Source organism: Dendropsophus ebraccatus, unplaced genomic scaffold (genome assembly GCF_027789765.1).
Source record: "Dendropsophus ebraccatus isolate aDenEbr1 unplaced genomic scaffold, aDenEbr1.pat pat_scaffold_816_ctg1, whole genome shotgun sequence".
In the NCBI taxonomy this organism is placed as follows: Eukaryota; Metazoa; Chordata; class Amphibia; order Anura; family Hylidae; genus Dendropsophus; species Dendropsophus ebraccatus.
This window is the reverse complement of record NW_027210415.1, coordinates 13,535-31,820: the sequence shown is the minus strand read 5'-3', so window position 1 is coordinate 31,820 and position 18,286 is coordinate 13,535. Positions and strand designations below refer to the sequence as shown.

Sequence of the window (18,286 nt, the reverse complement as noted above, 5' to 3'; positions counted from 1 at the left end):
CCACTCCCACCTTGCAAATACACTCAATGGGTTGAGATTTATCAAACATGTTGTAAAGTGAAACTGGCTCAGTTGCCCCTAGCAACCAATCAGATTCCACCTTTCATTCCTCACAGACTCTTTGGAAAATGAAAGGTGGAATCTGATTGGTTGCTAGTGTTAACTGAGCCTGTTTCACTTTACACCATGTTTGATAAATCTCCCCCTATGTCCTTGACATAACAATTTGGGTTCACCTATTTTTATAGCTGTCTTTTGGTGTTATTCTTATTGGATTGTGTAACTCAATCAACCGGGTGTTACTAATTGACGCTGCTGGGGTGTGTGACGCTGCTAATACCCAACCAGAGCTGACAGTGCCAAACTGTGTAGGGACATGTGCCAATTGGTAACACCCAGTTGGTTATTAAAGAGACTCTGTCAGCAGGTTTAGACTGTCCTAACTGACAGATTCCCTTTTAAGTCATAATTTTACAATAACATTACAGAGCTACAAGATGCACTAGAATTGTTATTTATTGGGGATTACAAGGATTTACTAAAAACTGATGGCCAGGAGTGGTGACAGGTTCCCCTAGTGCAACAAATACCCTAATTCCTACTGTATCAGCCTCATCTCTTGTAGATTGTAAGCTTCCAAACAGGGCCTTCTGTTTACCAATATGCAGTGTGCAAGGGCATGGTTTTCAGCTAGAAATCAGAATTGATTGAATTTATTGTTCTAAATCTCTCTCACTTTCTCTTTAATATATCCACCAATGAAGATGTGTCCTTTTTGTATTGTTCTCTTTTCAAGGTTATGTTCTAGAAGAGGATTTCTGTATCTTAAGGCTTAATTCATCAAGGAGTGCATTCAGTGTACTGCATAAAAGTAATATTCAGAATTTATTGGCCTGCAGCACCATTTTCCCTCCTGACTTTGCCGTGTTCTCACTTCATGTGACTTCTATCCATTGAGTGCAATTTGTGTTAAATGAAAATCATGCGTATAGAGGATATGCCAAAATGCTCATATAAACTTAACCCATTAAGGTCTTGGGTAACTCTAAAAAGTATTTAATATTTTTTGGGGCAATTATTTTATCTTTATTTCAAAATATGAAAAAACTATTTAACAAAAACTAGTCAGCACTAAAGCTTCTGAAACAACTGTCGAGAAGGGCGGTCGGTCTTTAGAAGGGGCAGTGATTACTTTATATGTATTTCATTGATCAGAAAAGGGTACTTTATTACATTACTTATTTTCTTTACAGTATATTTACAGCATATTACTTACACTTGCAGGTAATACACTCAGTGTTACTGTAAACATAAACTCCTCCTAGGCATCCAGACTTAGGAATTTGTTTGATCTTGTAGTAGTAGTAGTAGTATAGATAGGAATTCATTTGATCCTATAGTATTACAGATCTTTTCCACAGTGCACTCTGTATTTATATTGTACAGTGGCATCTAATGACCTTCTAAGACCAAGTTCACATCTAAAACCAGCCCTAAGGCTGGGTTCACATATATGTCAGAGCGCGCCTCAGGGAGAATTGCTTCAAGATCCAATTATTTTTCAGGATCTGAGCTGACAGAAAAATTCTGTATGCCATTTTCCTGTCTCCTGCAAAATAAATGGACCTCATTGAAGTAGATTGGATCTCTTGAGAATCAGTCTTTATCCTTTTGTGTGTGGACCTAGCCTAAGCTTGTGGCATACATTGGAAAACCAACCACACAATATGCTGAATCCATTTATTTCAGAGGAGCAAATGTAGTTTCATATAGACAGTCTAGTACAGTTGCCAATGTATACAGTTTTGTAGGTCTTAAAGTGTACCGGTCATTATAACTTTCAAAAGCTTAATCAACAGTAGATGTGAAATAAAGCAAGATTGCAATTTACATTGATGATGATGGATTATTGTTATTTTTTTAGTTTTTTTATCATGTTTTAATACAAAGCTATACTTACCACAAATCCCAGGTCCAGTCTCCATAAGGCAGCTTTTTTGTCTTGTCCTTGTTGGAAAAAAAAGAGACAAAACGCAGTAAGTCATAACAGCAGTACAGAGAGTCACCGCTAGAGATGAGCGAACCAGGTTCGGGTTCGAGTCCATCCGAACCCGAACAATCGGCATTTGATTAGCTGGGGTTGCTGAAGTTGGATAAAACTCTAAGGTTGTCTGGAAAACATGGATACAGCCAATGACTATATCCATGTTTTCCACATAGCCTTAGAGCTTTATCCAACTTTAGCAGCCGCACTAATCAAATGCCAAACGATCGGGTTCGGATGGACTCGAGCATGCTCCAGGTTCGCTCATCTCTAGTCACAGCTCAATGTGTCCATCAATTACATGACTGCCTTTTCTGTGAGCGCTCAGATGACTGCGACTTCCTGTGTTTAGACACAGGAAGTGCAGTGTTTACCATCATAACTAAACAAAATAATGTAAATTTTTATCAGACTATATATCATATCTATTCTTGAATTTAAATTTTGAAAGTTACAGTGACACTCTATGCTTTTAAATCCTACAAAAGAAACCCCTCACATGTACCAGATGTAATTACTATAATACTATGTTCACACCATTGAAATCTATAGATCTGGTGGGGATATGCTATGCTATTGACGTACGCAAAAAGTGTAGGGTCGTTTTTAGATTTAAAATTACTCTATGTATGTGGGTCTCTCAATTTTCACTAGACAGCAAATGTCAGGTAAGAGAATGGTTGGGCATGCATGAGTCTGGCAGTGAATTTCTCGCCATTGAGAGTACATGGAGGTTAAACTGAGCTTATTGTGTATGTGTATTAGGAATAGGTACAGATCGCTATTGGCTAAACCACTACCTAAAATGTATAAACCTACAAAAAAACTCCACTTTGACAACTCTTAAATTTGAAAAATTATTTTATTCAGACGAAAATCAGCCCACCCATAAAAGACATACACACATTAGACATATTAATAACCGTTGTAAGAAATCTGGTACATGGAAATGTATAAGGGATATACAGTGGTGCCTTGGATTACGAGCATAATTTGTTCCCCTGATAGTGCTTGTAATTCAAATCCACTCTTAAACCAAAGCAAATTTTCCCATAAGAAATCATAGAAATGCAGACAATTAGTTCCACATCCCAAAAACAATTATTTTTTATTCTGAATAACATGTAAAATTAATGAAACAAACATTCAGAAACAGCAGAATATGTGATATTATAAGTTACTGTACAGTAATGGAGAGAATGGGAAACACAAGGGCGGACAGAGACTGCAGGAAGCATGAAATAATGAGCAGGATATATGTGGGCACAATATAGCAGCACTCTGTCCGGGGAGAAAGGGGTTACAGCTATGGAGAGATTACTTCCACAGTCCTGTCCCCTAATGTAATCCCCAGCCTGAAGTGGGTCTGCTATGATTTGGAAGGTGAGGGAGACTTCCTGGGTCAGAGTACAGTACTGTAGACCCCGCTATGCAGACCATGACCCTCCCCCACTCCCCCTCCCACCCAGTACAGGGAGCTCTTAAACCAAAGCAATGCTCTTAAACCAAGTCACAATTTGAAAAACTGTGAGCTCTTAAACCAAGGTACCACTGTATTAGATATCACGGGGACTTCAGGTCTCAGAATAACTTAAATTCATGTATATATAAAAATCATGACTCACAAATGGGCAAATAAATACATGGGAGTTTTTCAAGTTCATAGATAATACACCAAATGCAGATAACACCGTACAGAATAAATCTGTAACAGCAAAAAAATATATGCACAGTTCCTATAACGTATGGCCTAATAGCAGCAAAATATCAGGACAAACTATAGCTACAGTAGTATTGCAACCAGGGGCGTAACTACCACTATAGCAGCCACAGCGGCTGCTATGGGGCCCGCCGCATCAGGGGGCCCCATGGCCTGCTCCTGCAATACACTGGGCCCCCTGAGCCGTCATCATTTGCAGCATCGGGTGGCCCTGCTGGTCTCCTGGGTTTTGCAAATGTCCCTTTAACTGCAAGTACTCCTGACCAGAGCTAGCAGTTATGTAGTTATGACTTCACTTGACCGTTTAGTGATCAGTCGGGGGGGGGGCCCAATCAAAAGTTTGCAATGGGGCCCAGCCATTTCTAGTTACGCCCCTGATTGCAACACCCCATTAAGTTAAGGGTCTAATAGCAGCATACAACAAGATAGAGTGTAAACACCATTGCCCATAGTCCAGTATTGGTCTCTCATCTCCCCAGACCTAACTAGAACCATGTGACCACATACTGACCCAGTGGCCATATGTACCAATTCCCACCTCTCCACACTCCAACGCAATTCGCAGCTGCTTTGTCGCTGAGAATGTATAGCCAGCATAAGTAATGGAGAGAACACTAATCCCTTCTCCTTCATCTTTCATTTGCCAGTGAGTCATAAAATAATGGCTTTAAGAGATGTTTGTCTTAATTACTTCAGTGCACTGGCTCATGCATCCCACTAGGAAATGGTATTGTCAGTGCCTGCTGCTAGCTCCAATTAACATGTTGAAAGTCTACAAAAATAGAGTCTGAATAGTACAGAATACACATAAGCTCAGTGGCAACCATGCATACATAGCTAAACATTGCATCTGTTCAAGTCAAGAAACACAAATGGCTTCTAAAAAGCAATCATACATAATGTTTTATGTAAGTCAAGGGGCGGTTATGCTTCTACATTGTGTATGCAGTGTTTTTCTCATTATTAGCTATTACACTGTCATGCTAAACAATGAATACAATGGGGGAATTTTATAAAAACTGGTGGACATAATAGTAAAGAAGTTGGCTATAGACTGCATCTTTAATTTTTTTATTTTTTTTTATAAATGGTTTATTTTTGAATTATAAAAGAAATACAGTCTACATCACCAATGCAAAGAGTATGGAGGCATGAATTCACACATAGTCTCAAAATTTGTGAGCAGAGAAAAAAGAACCCAATATCACGAAATATTAGAACAACGCTCAGCGAAACAAACAGGTGGTCATGAGACTATGCCGTGTAATCGGGAAACATGTACGGCTCCCTATGATAAAGTAAGAAATAAAGGCAGAGAAAAAAACAGAACATAAGACAGGGGGTAGACCCAGACTCGACAGACACATTAGGGAGCATCTTTAACAAAATGAAAGGATCTCTTAAAAAATAAGACCTGAAAATTCACTGGTGATTATAAGCAACTGATCCACTTCTCCTTTGCACCTCCTAATCATTCCCCTTCTGTTTTGCATGTTGTATTCACTGACCTGACACTTTTTTTTTTCTTTTTTTTTTAACACATTTTTTTAGTCCCTCTAGGGGACTTTTTTGAGCAATGCATTGATTGCTCCTAGGGATCAATGCAGTAAATATGTACTGCATTGATCCATTATCTCTGAGCTCGATTGTTACAGGCTGCTGAAGGCAGAAGGGGTGGGCCAGCTGCCGCCGTATCGGTGCACTGGGGGAGGTAGTCCGGTTCCCAGTACACCAAACCGCCTTACTAGCATATGGATTTAACTACAAACTGCATGGAAATTGTGCTGAGGGTGAAGGTAAGAAACTAACAGCCTCAGAGCCCCTTGCACTATAGGGAGATATCAGTAGGTTAGATTCATCTTACTTAAAGGGGTTGGCCTCTTTACAGTAAAATTGCTCAGTGTACAGTATTAGTAAGTGTACTCACTGGACTTACTGACAACCGCTACCTGTGTACCTCATAGAGCTAACATCAGACTCCCCTCCTCCAGGCTGTGCTGTCCTGCTCTGTGGTTAATCTGTCCATAAGATTGCTGACATGGAGGAACATGTGACCATGCCTCACCCACTGTATCCACCACTGAGCCTGTATATGCCTATGGAGGACACTGGGAGGGGGAATGGTCACACTCTCTTCCATGTCGGCCATCTTATGGACAGATGCACCCCAGAGCAGGGCAGCGCAGCCTGGAGGAAATGAATCTGATTTTACCTCTATGAGGTACACAGGAAGCTGCTGTCAGTATATACAGTGAGTACAGTTACTAATATTGTACACTGAGCAATTTTACGATAGTGGCCAACCCCTTTTTCAGCTGTGAGGGTGCAGAGATGATGGTGTAAATTTGACCAATATAAATAGTTGAAATCTGCAGCCTCAAATCCGCAGCAGAGTAAAGCATACCTATCTCTTGGATAGCGCGGCACTATATGTTAAACTCCTGCAGGTATGCTGTCCTCTTCTGATGCGAGTGGGGGATGGAATGCCCAGAAACACCATAGATTGCATTGTAATACACTAGCATTACAGTCTCCGCCACTGTGGAAAATTCCATCACATACGAAGAGGCAGGAGTTTTTCAACGAATCCTCTCGTTGTCCAAGTAGGTACGCTTTAAGTAGTACATGTTAACATATCCTTAAAGGGTTTTCTAGCCAATTATACAGGGTCAAGGAATAAAAGGGCTGCCGCTCTTCTGGATTTCCTGACAGAAGTGCCCTGATGTCCCCATACACTAAGCACAGGACACTGCAGAAAGTCACTGAGTTAGGGTTAGTACTGTATATCCTTTTGTTTTGTTTCCCCCTTCCATTCCCTGGCCCTATATAATTTTGTATCCATTTAACTAATTGCCAATTGCCTAGTAGTGGGGGCTTAGCATGCCCCCTAATGATCAGAGCCTACTAGGACTGCCTTTCTGTTGAGTTCTGGGCACATTCTGATAAATTGTAGCTACATTAGTACACATCTAAAAATGTGTACCTCTGACATGATGCATTTGCTCATGAGTTTACACCAGTAACGCAAACAACCACACACTGTTCAAGCTATTTTTGTTACAATCTACAATACTGCTTAGTGTTTTTCAAATCCCAATACAATAAAGCCTGGCACGTTTTAATGCAAACAGCTGACTTCCTTCTCAGAGGAAGGAACAAATTGAAAGTGACAACTCCTTGGAACTGGCACAGAATTGAAGTGCACATAGATATTTGCCAGCCCTTTAAAGCATCTGAAATGCCAGTCCTCGCTACCCAATGAAGCTCAGATTGACTTTCACTAAGCAAGTCAGCCACCTAATTACTTCTGTCCCATTGCAGTCAGTGGGCACTGCGCTCCCAAGCTGTTTTTCCCATTTAAAAAACACAGTAGGAGCCTCCAAGCCTGTGACCTTTCAGAGTCTCAAAACTAGAAGTTATTTCCACAATTTAGATTAATGTTGAGAACCAGCTGCTTGGCACTTTTTTTCTAGTAAGTCTTTATTACATTTTTATTCGTTAAAGCGGTACTCCAAAGAAAATTTTCTTTTTTGCTAATACAGTGCTTTAATAAAGTTATTACTCACTTGTATTCATTTTAATTCTTAAAATGTATATTTTTACTTTATATATGCATCTCTGTTGACTGGCAGGAGTAAGGGTTGACACGGCCCCCTCTACTGTGACCAACCTGGGAACTGAGGGCTATCTAAGCCCTGCATTTTCCAATTTGCTGCTTAAATCTAGTGCTTCTGCACAGTGCTATACAGAGCAGGGTCTCATCTCCCTATGTACTGTATATATTCTTACGCTGCATTCACACGTACAGGATCCACAGCAGATTTGAAGGTGCAGATTTGATGCTGTGTACAGTTACTTAGATTAAATCCGCTGCCGATCCGCAGCAGAAAATCCGCTGCGATATGATGTGTGTGAAGCTACCCCTATACAGTATCATCTATATTCTGCCTGACCCAGTGGCTGTGCATTGCCTCTGTGCAGTGAGCAGTGATTAGTATAGTAAGCGACCACTGCTCACTGTGCAGACGCTGCCGCATACAGAGATTATGCCAGACAGGCCCCCCCCCCTTATTTGATGCTTTTTCTTCATTGTATGCGTTTTAATAGACCAATATTGCCATGAGGAGTACTTTATTTGGCCTATAATCATAATTGAAGTGTTTTCTAAAAAATACTATATGTGCACACATTTTTACTGCAGTTTGGCTGTGTTGTTCCTGCATTTTCCATAATCGCAGTATAAAATGACAGCAGAACCGGAGCAAACACAGAGCCGGACCTCCGGATAGAAGTGACACATATGTGACACTGACACATTTAGCACTGTGGCTCAGGCTGTTGACGACAATGCTCAGTTACTAGTGATGAGTGAACCTGCCGAACACTGGGTATCTGGCTCCCACTGCCTGGAGAAGTTGGATGTGGCCCTAGGAAGTCCTAGAAAGCATGAATATAGCCATAGGCGGGAGACAAATGCCAAGTGTTTTGGTTTAGATGAACTCTAACGTTTTGCAGATTCGCTTATCACTACCAGTCACAGTAATGAAACCCATGGATACAGCTATGCTGGAGTGATGTGCGTGATGTGGGCAAAATAAACCTGGAGTGCCTTTTAATTGGTCTGAATTTATGGACTTAATTTATGATAAATGGCAGGGCTGGCATGTGAGAAGAAAGTATCATGGCTCTCCCATCATAAGTCTAAGGCCGGGTTTACATATGTCCGGCGGTGCGGCGGCGTTTCCCTCCGACGCAGGAGAAAAGCGCCGGAGGGAAACGCATCTTTGAACTGATCCCATTGTTTTCAATGGGATCGTTCAAAATGTGCGGCGGTGAACTAGTGGCCGCCGCATCGCCGGACCGTTGGTGCGTTAGGACGCATCTTGCAGCGTCCTGGCGGACCGCCGCTCCGGTGATGCGGCGCCACACCAATACAATCGAATAGAGCGCCGGATGCCTCGCCGGGCAGGACGCATGCCGTTCGGCTCTGGCATCCGGCGTTCAGTCAAATAGTAGCACAAAATAAACATATATCTCCCCCTGTGTGCTCTCCCCCTCCCCTATAGTCCCCCCTTGGTCCCCCAGTAGTATATCACCCCCCCTGTTTCTCCTCCAGTAGTATATAGCCCCCCTGTTGCCCCCCCCCCAGTAATATTTAGCTTCCCTGTGTGCTCTCCCCCAATTAGTATACAGCATTGCTGTGCGCTCTCCCCCAATAGTATATAGCCCCCCATGTGCGCTCTCCCCCTCCCATATAGCCCCCCTGTGCGCTCTACCCCTCCCATATAGCCCCCTGTGCGCTCTCCCCTTGTAGTATATAGCCCCCCTGTGAGCTCCCCCAATTAGTATATAGCCCCCGTGCGCTCCCCCGCAAATCCCATTGAAAATGACAGGAAAACATACTGGGGGAAAAAAATGTCAACTGATGAGCGCAACTTGTGACAACTGATGACAACTGATGGAAACTGATGGCAACTGATGGTTTTTAATGAAAAGACGGATAGAAAAACTGATGACAACTGATGCATTTTTGGCATCAGTTGTGACATCAGTTGTGGTCAGTTTTTAGGCAAAAACGCAACTGATGCCAACTTATATATCTAAACCCAGCCTAACTGAGGTCTCTTACAGTATATGGCATCTTATCCCTATGCTGTATTACTAGGAAGTTTTGTGTGTAACAATCTTCTAGCATTCCTTGCTACTCAAGTACACAATGATATTTAGAGACTTGGCATATGTTAGGGAAGTAATTCCAATCATGGTGCTTACTCTGAAACAGCCTTTCATCCTATGCTACCTTCCTTCTTTACCTTTATCTTCAGTCCAAGTATGGCACATTCTTCATACGGTAAATCACACGTGCGAACCCTCTTGTAGAGACGCCATTCGACACTGAGACAGGTGGGATTCCACGACGGAGAGCTCTGCCGCGGAAATCCGCCACATTTGCTCAGTGTGAACGAACCCTTAGTCTAAGGGTACTATTAGACTAAGCGATTTTTTTTTTTTTTTTTTTTTTTTACGATAAACAAACACAAACGATTTCTCGTTGGTTTTTTAATCGTTGTCTGCTATTACACTAAATGATTATCGTTCATATTTTCGATTTTTCGAACGATAATCGTTCCGTGTAATACCACCCTAAAAGTCATTAGAATATAAAAGCTGTGATTGGTTGCAACACAAAACCATAAGCCAGCTTGATAAATCCCCTCCCCCAACAGAGACCATAGTTGTAGCAGTGTCTTCCCTGCTGCCTGGGAAGCTGAGAATTATTTCCTGCACAAGTAGTGGAGGACCATAGAAAGATCCCCATGGATCACTTTTGGGATGGATGAGCAACATTCTCAGCTTTTAGCTTTTTTTCTTTTAGACTTAAAAATTCTTAATGCTTATCTGTTAAAATACAGCTTCCTCACCGAGCTCCTTTCTTTTCCGTTTGAAATTGAGATCTGTAAAGTACCACTCCTGTTATGCAGAGGGTGTACCTTGTCCTAGGATTTGTTAATCTCACAAGCTTTTTTGTTTTAATCCCAATATAGATTGAGTTGGCTCCGGCAGGGTCTGATTAATACGATGGAGCACTTGCTGCCATGGAAACCCTTTCATTTGGCACACAAAATTTCATACAGGAAAAAAAAGCCATCATTAATACAAACAAGGCTCAAAAAGAACACTTATTACATGAAGGAACATTCCTCTTTTGAGTTTTGAATGGCATATTATATGAATTAACCTTTTCAGTGTCACTTCTACTTCCTATATTCTATGTCTGAAAGGCCATGATCAGCCAACATTATGCAGTACGGAGGATTGTTGCCTTTTAACATGCGCTATTACACTGCATGATTATCGGCCTGTGCGGTTAGTAATCAGCAAGTAAGGCTGATAATGGTTCAGTGTAATATGGCCTTAAAGCGACTCTGTACCAACATGTAGCCCCCAAACAGCCAGTACTGTGTTGTAGAGGTCCTCACACAGGGTCTCGTTTGGCCTTTCTCTCTGTGCTGGTATTTTGAAGAAAAAACTGCTTTTATTGCTGCAGCAAGACGGGGAGTCAATCTAGTGTAGCCTACAATGTCCATGCCCTAGGCCTGTGGTGCCCCTCTCCCCGCCTTCCTTCACTCTCAGCTAGGATGCACGATGCACCGAAATATCAATACTACTATCGATATTTCAGGCAAAAAAAATGGTTTGGTACCAGGATTTTCCTGGTATTCGATACTTTATGCTAAGCTACGTAATAGAGCAGCTTAACATAAAGTATAGTGCAGAGAACACGGCCGGCGGCTATCTGAGCGCTGACCATGTTCTCTGTGTCGCCTCCAGTCCCCTGGTGTCACCTCCTCCGCGCGCTCTGCTCCCCGAGTCGGCAGGTCGGTATTTGTTGATCTTGAGAGAGAGATCCTGAGGAGCTGAGCGGATGTCTGGAGAGCAGGGGAGCAGCGCGGGCCCTGGTATCACTGACAGCAGGAGAGGAGCACACACACAGTAGGCATAGGTGACCTATAGATGACCCGAGAGATAACCAGGGGGAGACAGGTCTGTCGGGGGGAGTGACACTGCCTGGACTGCAAGTGAGGAGCTATGCGCACTGCCCCCGAAAGGGTCAGACACGGGTTAACCACTGTGGTGCCGGATGACATTGCGGGCTGGGAGCTGTCAGTGTGCTGGGCGCTGTACACATTGTGCAGCCACTCTGGAAGGAGGAAAAAACAGGAGAGCGGCTGAAAGGTACTAAAGTTTAGACAGTGGCTGCATGGCCTGATCTTATAGGGGAGGTCACAGCAGCACAGAGGATGTCAGGAGAGGAGGGTGCTGATTTTATAAGGGGGGGGGGGTTGTATTTTTTTTTTCGAGGTATTGAACTGGTATCGACTATCGAAAAAAATCGAGTATTGGTATCTAACTCAAAATTCTGGTATCGTGACATGACTACTCTCAGCACACTGGGCTGGATGGAGGTGGGGAGAGAGGTTGTTGCAGGCTCAGGGCATGGACATTCTAGGCCACACCACATTTCTGTTCAACTAATTCTTACGGGAAAATTAGCTTTAAAATAAGAATGATTTGTATTACAAGCACTGGGGGAACAGACAGGGAAATAGGGTATTACATAGCTTTAGTCAGGTTAGCCATTTTTCCCAAAGGCTTACCATTCTTCCACTGTGATAATCAATAGAAATTTACAACCTGTGTAAAAAACTCTGCGCTTAGGTGGTGCCTTTTCAAAGAGGTCACATCATTGGGTATATGCACATGTACAGGATCCACAGAAGATTGATGCTGCAGATATTAATGTAACTAAAGGACTGAACACAGCATTAAAGCTGATGTAGATCCTGTGTGTGTGAACGCACCCTTAGACTCCTTCATAGAGAACCATTTTACCATTTTTGATACCTTATGGACCAAGTCACAATGCTTTCTACTTTCTGTATCAGTCTTTAGCAATACACAGTCTGCTTATACTAATACAAACAAGTTTTGCACAATAAAGAATCAATAAAGAAGAAGATAAATACTGCATTGAGATTTACAGATTTCATGGAAAAATGTGGCATATTGTATTCATGAGCTGCTGTACTATGGAGCTATTCTCACCCAGAAGCATTGCTCCTAGGCATAAGAATGATAGATAGATGTATGAAAGTATCATACATGCATATAACTTTGTAATATGTCACCATACTTGGGCACAAGGGTATCTTACAATATTTTTTTTATGTGACCCATTCTATCCGTCTTCCTGATTTGATTCTATAATCAGGAAGACGGATAGAATAATTTGTCGCCAAGACCGCCTCAACCGAATGGTTTGCTGTCTCCCTGGTGCCAGGGTTCGGCATGTGGTGGAAAGGGTGGATAAATTACTTGGGGGGGCTGGGGATGACCCAGCTGTCGTGGTCCATGTGGGAACCAATGACAGGATACAAGGTAGGTGGAGGTCTATTAAAAATAATTTTAGAGAACTAGGTGCTAAGTTGAAGGGGAGGACCTCCAAGGTGGTATTCTCTGGAATACTGCCTGTGCCATGCGCATCGCAGGAAAGACAGCGGGAGCTTAGGGAGTTAAATGCATGGCTCAAGTCATGGTGTAGAGGAGAAGGGTTTGGGTTTTTAGAGCACTGGGCTGACTTTTCATTGGGGTACAATCTGTTTTCCGCAGATAATTTGCACCTTAATGGAAGGGGGTCCGCTGTGCTGGGGGAGAGAATCCTAGAAGGGGTGGAGGGTTTTTTAAACTAGGATGTGGAGGGAGGACAATGTAGTATGTAATGTAGTGGCGGATAGGTTTAGAGAGGGGACAGAACATTGAGGAGGGAGGAGAAGGGTCCTGTGGGGGGAGGATAAGACCAGTGCATAGGGAGATCCATATGTTGCGGATGAACAGTGAGGATGATTGTAGCCACAGCACAGTAATAAATCCCATTTCTTATAATGAATCGGTTAAACTCAATGGTAATATAAAGTGTATGCTTACTAATGCCAGAAGCCTAGCCAGCAAGATGGGGGAGCTAGAGGCCTTGGTTCTGGAGGAGTCCATTGATGTGGTTGGTGTGACTGAGACATGGCTGGACTCCTCACATGACTGGGCTGTCAATATTCAGGGATTTACGTTGTTCAGAAGGGACCGGGTGGGCAGAAGGGGAGGAGGAGTATGTCTGTATGTCAGAAATGATATTAAAGTGAGTGTAAAAGATGCAATAGTGGGAGATGACTGTGATGATGTGGAAGCATTATGGGTAGAACTACAGAAGGAGGTAAAGAGTGAAAAAATTATTCTTGGTGTAATCTATAGACCCCCCAACATTACTGAGGAGGTAGATGGCCAGTTGAATAGACAAATAGAGCGGGCTGCCCGGGAGGGAACAGTAGTGATAATGGGGGACCTCAACTACCCAGATATAGATTGGGGTCACGGTTCAGCTAAATCCACAAAGGGGAGGGAATTTCTTAACCTCCTGCAGGATAATTTTCTGGGCCAGTTTGTGGAGGAGCCAACTAGAAGTGATGCCTTGTTGGATCTGGTTATTTCTAACAACGCTGAGCTGGTTGGGGATGTCACTGTCCATGAACACCTGGGGAATAGTGACCACAATATAGTGACTTTTAGCTTAAAGTGTAGAAAAGAAAAACATGTTGGGAGGGCAAAAACTCTTAATTTTAAAAGGGCCAATTTTCCTGGGTTAAGGGCAGAACTTCAGGGCATAGACTGGGAGCGGCTGCTGTCACATACGGATACAGCTAATAAATGGGAAATCTTCAAATCCACATTAAATAACTGTACTGCCAAATATATTCCTATGGGTAACAAATATAAACGGTTAAAATCCAATCCCACATGGCTCACAACCGAGGTTAGAAGGGCTATAAATGAGAAAAAAGGGGCATTCAAAAAAATATAAATCAGAGGGGTCAGCTGTAGCCTTTAAACATTACAAAGAAGTCAAAAAAACCTGTAAAAATGTAATAAAAGCAGCAAAAAATTCACAATGAAAGGCAGGTAGCTATAGAAAGCAAAAGAAACCCCAAAAAAGTCTTCAAATATATTAATGCAAAAAAACCAAGGTCAGAGCATGTAGGACCCCTAAATAATGGTGAAGGGGAATTAATAACTGGGGATCAGGAGAAAGCTGAGTTACTTAATAAATTCTTCAGTTCTGTATATACAAAAGAGGATGGAGCTGTGGTGGGTGGGGCCAGTACTGAGGTGGGTGGGGCCAGTGCTGCTAACACATGTAATGTACTGAACTGGTTTACTATAGATATGGTCCAAGATAAATTAAACAAACTCAATGTAACCAAAGCTCCAGGGCCTGATGGATTGCACCCCAGAGTTCTTAGGGAACTCAGTTCTGTAATTTCACTACCCTTGTATGAAATATTCCGTGATTCTTTGCTTACTGGTATTGTGCCGAGGGACTGGCGTAAGGCAAATGTAATGCCGATCTTCAAAAAGGGCTCTCGAACTTCCCCAGGTAACTATAGACCCGTAAGCTTAACGTCCATTGTGGGGAAACTATTTGAGGGGCTTATAAGGGACTACATCCAGGAATATGTAGTGGCTAATAGTATTATAAGTGATAACCAGCATGGCTTTACTAAGGACAGAAGCTGTCAAACCAACCTGATATGTTTCTATGAAGAGGTAAGTAGAAGCCTGGATGGCGGCGCGGCTGTGGATATCGTGTACCTGGATTTTGCAAAAGCGTTTGACACAGTTCCTCATGGACGTCTGATGGGTAAGTTAAAGTCTATCGGTTTGGAAAATTTAATGTGTAACTGGATTGAAAACTGGCTTAATAATCGTACCCAGAGAGTGGTGGTCAATGATTCCTACTCCGAATGGTCCCCGGTAATAAGTGGTGTACCCCAAGGGTCAGTACTGGGCCCTCTTCTGTTTAACTTGTTTATTAATGATATTGAGAATGGAATTAACAGCAATGTTTCTATCTTTGCAGATGACACCAAGCTTTGTAGTACAGTACAGTCTATGGAGGATGTGCAGATGTTACAGGATGACTTAGACACACTGAGTGTTTGGGCGTCCACTTGGCAAATGAGGTTCAATGTGGATAAATGTAAGTTATGCACCTGGTACTAATAACCCACATGCATCATATGTCCTGGGGGGAGTTACTCTGGGAGAGTCGCTGATGGAGAAGGATCTGGGTGTACTTGTAGATAATAGACTACAGAACAGCACACAATGTCAGTCAGCTGCTTCTAAGGCCAGCAGGATATTGTCATGCATTAAAACAGGCATGGACTCACGGGACAGGGATATAATATTACCGCTTTATAAAGCTTTGGTGCGGCCTCATCTGGAGTATGCCGTCCAGTTTTGGAATCCGATTCATAAAAAGATGTTCTAGAGCTGGAGAGGGTACAAGACGGGCAAACTAAACTAATAAGGGGAATGGAGCATCTTAGTTATGAGGAGAGATTAAAAGAATTACATTTGTTTAGTCTGGAGAAGAGACGTTTAAGGGGAGATATGATTAATTTATTTAAATACATAAATGGCCCCTACAAGAGATATGGGGAAAAGATGTTCCAGGTAAAACCCCCTCAAAGGACAAGAGGGCACTGCCTCCGCCTGGAGAAAAAAAGGTTCAACCTCCGGAGGCGACAAGTCTTCTTTACCATGAGAACTGTGAATCTGTGGAACAGTCTATCACAGGATCTGGTCACAGCAAAAACAGTAGAGGGCTTCAAAACAGGGCTAGACAAGTTCTTAGACCAAAATAATATAAATGCATATGTATAGAACCTATCACCCCTCCCCCTTCCCTGTATCCATCCCCTCCTTGGTTGAACTTGATGGACATGTGTCTTTTTTCAACCGTATTAACTATGTAACTATGTAACTATGTAACTATGTAACATGTTCAACTTTGCTTCAGCTTTACTCTATGAACTGTGGTAAAAAGAAAAGAGTGCAGAGCAGTTAAAGCACTTAAGTACGACTGAAAGCCTAGGTAGAGCTACTCAATTGCTTGTAATGGAGCCATGTCACAGAAGGGAGGGGATATGTCACACTGGGGGCCAGCGGACCCACCCCCAGTGCTTCATACCCCGACGGTGCTTGGGAATAGACCGACTCTGTTTGCGGGAACTGGGTGGCGATCAAAAAGGGGACCACACACAACCTCTCACCAGCGCTGATCCATTCATGTAAAAAGCCCATAGCAAATTACCTGGTGGTACATTTGCTTTAAGTAAGGCTGTAAGATGTACCCTCAGTTGGACATGTTGAACCTTAGTATAGAGCTCCTTTGAGAAAGAGGAGTCCACTGCTTCCTTTTTCTGGCTATTAGGCCTCTGGCTGCAGTAAATATATGAAGTATTAATTTGACTCCTTTCTTGACAATTGGTGGGGAAGCAGATTTATGAGACAGGGTAGTAGGGGAAGAGGAGTCAGTCACCACCTGTAAGGGTTTGGACCCTCTCCCAGTATAGGATTATTATGGTATTTGTCCAGAAATGTTAGGCAGGTTGCATCTTCACATCGCTAACAAGTGTTAGACTGGAAACACACACAGCAGTTTTTGTGCCAAAACCAGAAGTGGATCCAACAGAAAAGAGAAGTACAAGTCCTCCCTTTATATTTTCTATTTAATTTGAATCCACTTCTCATTTTGGCACTTAAGTGGCATTTAAAAAAAAAAAAAAAAAAAAACTGCTGTGTGTTTCCAGCTTTAGGGATGGATGGTTGAAGGTGATGTAACAATGCAGGGGTATGATACAAAAAATTATGTACTTTGGATTGGGCTTCTTTGAATTAAGTGCATTAGGATGTTTTAACAGGTCTATTTCCTATGATGTGCCATTTCTTTATAAAGTGCTACGTCCCTATAAATGATTTAGCTATATACAGGTTCCTAATGCTCCCTGGCACTCACTTCTAATGGTGCATTTACACACAGATTTATCTGACAGATTTTTAAAGCCAAAGCCAGGAACAGACATTAAACAGAGAACAGGTCATAAAGGAAAGACTGAGATTTCTCCTGTTTTTAAATAAAGTTCCTGGCTTTGGCTTCAAAAATCTGTCAATCTTTCTGTGTAAATACACCATAATTTTTGGAAGTCCCGACCATGGCCTCCAGGTGATACCACACACACAGAATGTGAGAGAGCCACACAGTGTCCATGATGTTGTGGCAGCACTCAGCAGCTATAAGATATAGCCACATGCAATGCAGAGCAGAATGCTTTAGCTGTCTTTTGCTTTCTAGACAATCCCTTTATGTTAGTATTTTCTACCAGCTAGAGAGGTTCTAGAAATAAAGATCTAAAGATGATCTCATTTGGCTGTAATAACTGTAGAACAGAAACCTTTTCTGCATGAACTCTCTTGCACCCTCCTTTTCTTCCCCAAGGTACAAAGCCATCACTGCCTTAAATCGTTGCTCAGGCTTCACTTATCAGATGTGATTACACAGAAAGCTTCTTACTGTATTAGTTTTACATGTGCATTAAAACCAAGTCTGGATTGTTTTTCAGAGTTATCTTTTAGAAGCCCTGATATCATGTCAGTGAGCTCTCCAACATTTCCCCCAGGAGGGCCTAATGGCATTCTTCGAAGTCAGTCATTTGCTGGTTTCAGTGGCATTCCAGAAAGGAGATCTAGGTAAGTCACAATATGCTGGTTACTTTGCTTTTTCCTGCAGCCGCATTCGGGAGTATACCATCTTATTTGCCAGTTGCAGGGGTCAATCATGAATATTAAGAGTTGTTTTAAAGGTCACCTGTCAGGTCTATTTAATAGCTAACTCACAGATTTTCTATGTGTAATTGTGCCATATTAAAGGAAATTTATTATAAAAAATTAATACATTTAAAGGGTCATCCATAAATTAAAAGGCTTTTAATAGCTGATTACCTTTCTGTGCTGATTGCCTTTCTGCCCTGATTACCTTTCTGCTTTCTTGCTATGCCACTTAGATTTGGCTGGAATTTTATTGTATAACGGGGTGTGAATACTAGGCTCAGTGGTGTAATTATATTGTG

At 42.2% G+C, this 18,286-nt stretch overlaps 1 protein-coding gene across 1 annotated transcript in view; it reads left to right on the top strand.

Moving 5' to 3' along the window:
* The window catches only part of LOC138780354 (rho family-interacting cell polarization regulator 2-like), a gene marked incomplete at its 3' end in the record, with an annotated part of 51,945 nt that overhangs the window by 20,482 nt on the left and 13,177 nt on the right, over positions 1 to 18,286 (top strand). The window contains exon 2 of the mRNA XM_069956692.1: positions 17,780 to 17,906. Coding sequence (XP_069812793.1) covers positions 17,780 to 17,906 — 127 coding nt within the window. The remainder of the gene's footprint in view (positions 1 to 17,779; positions 17,907 to 18,286) is intronic.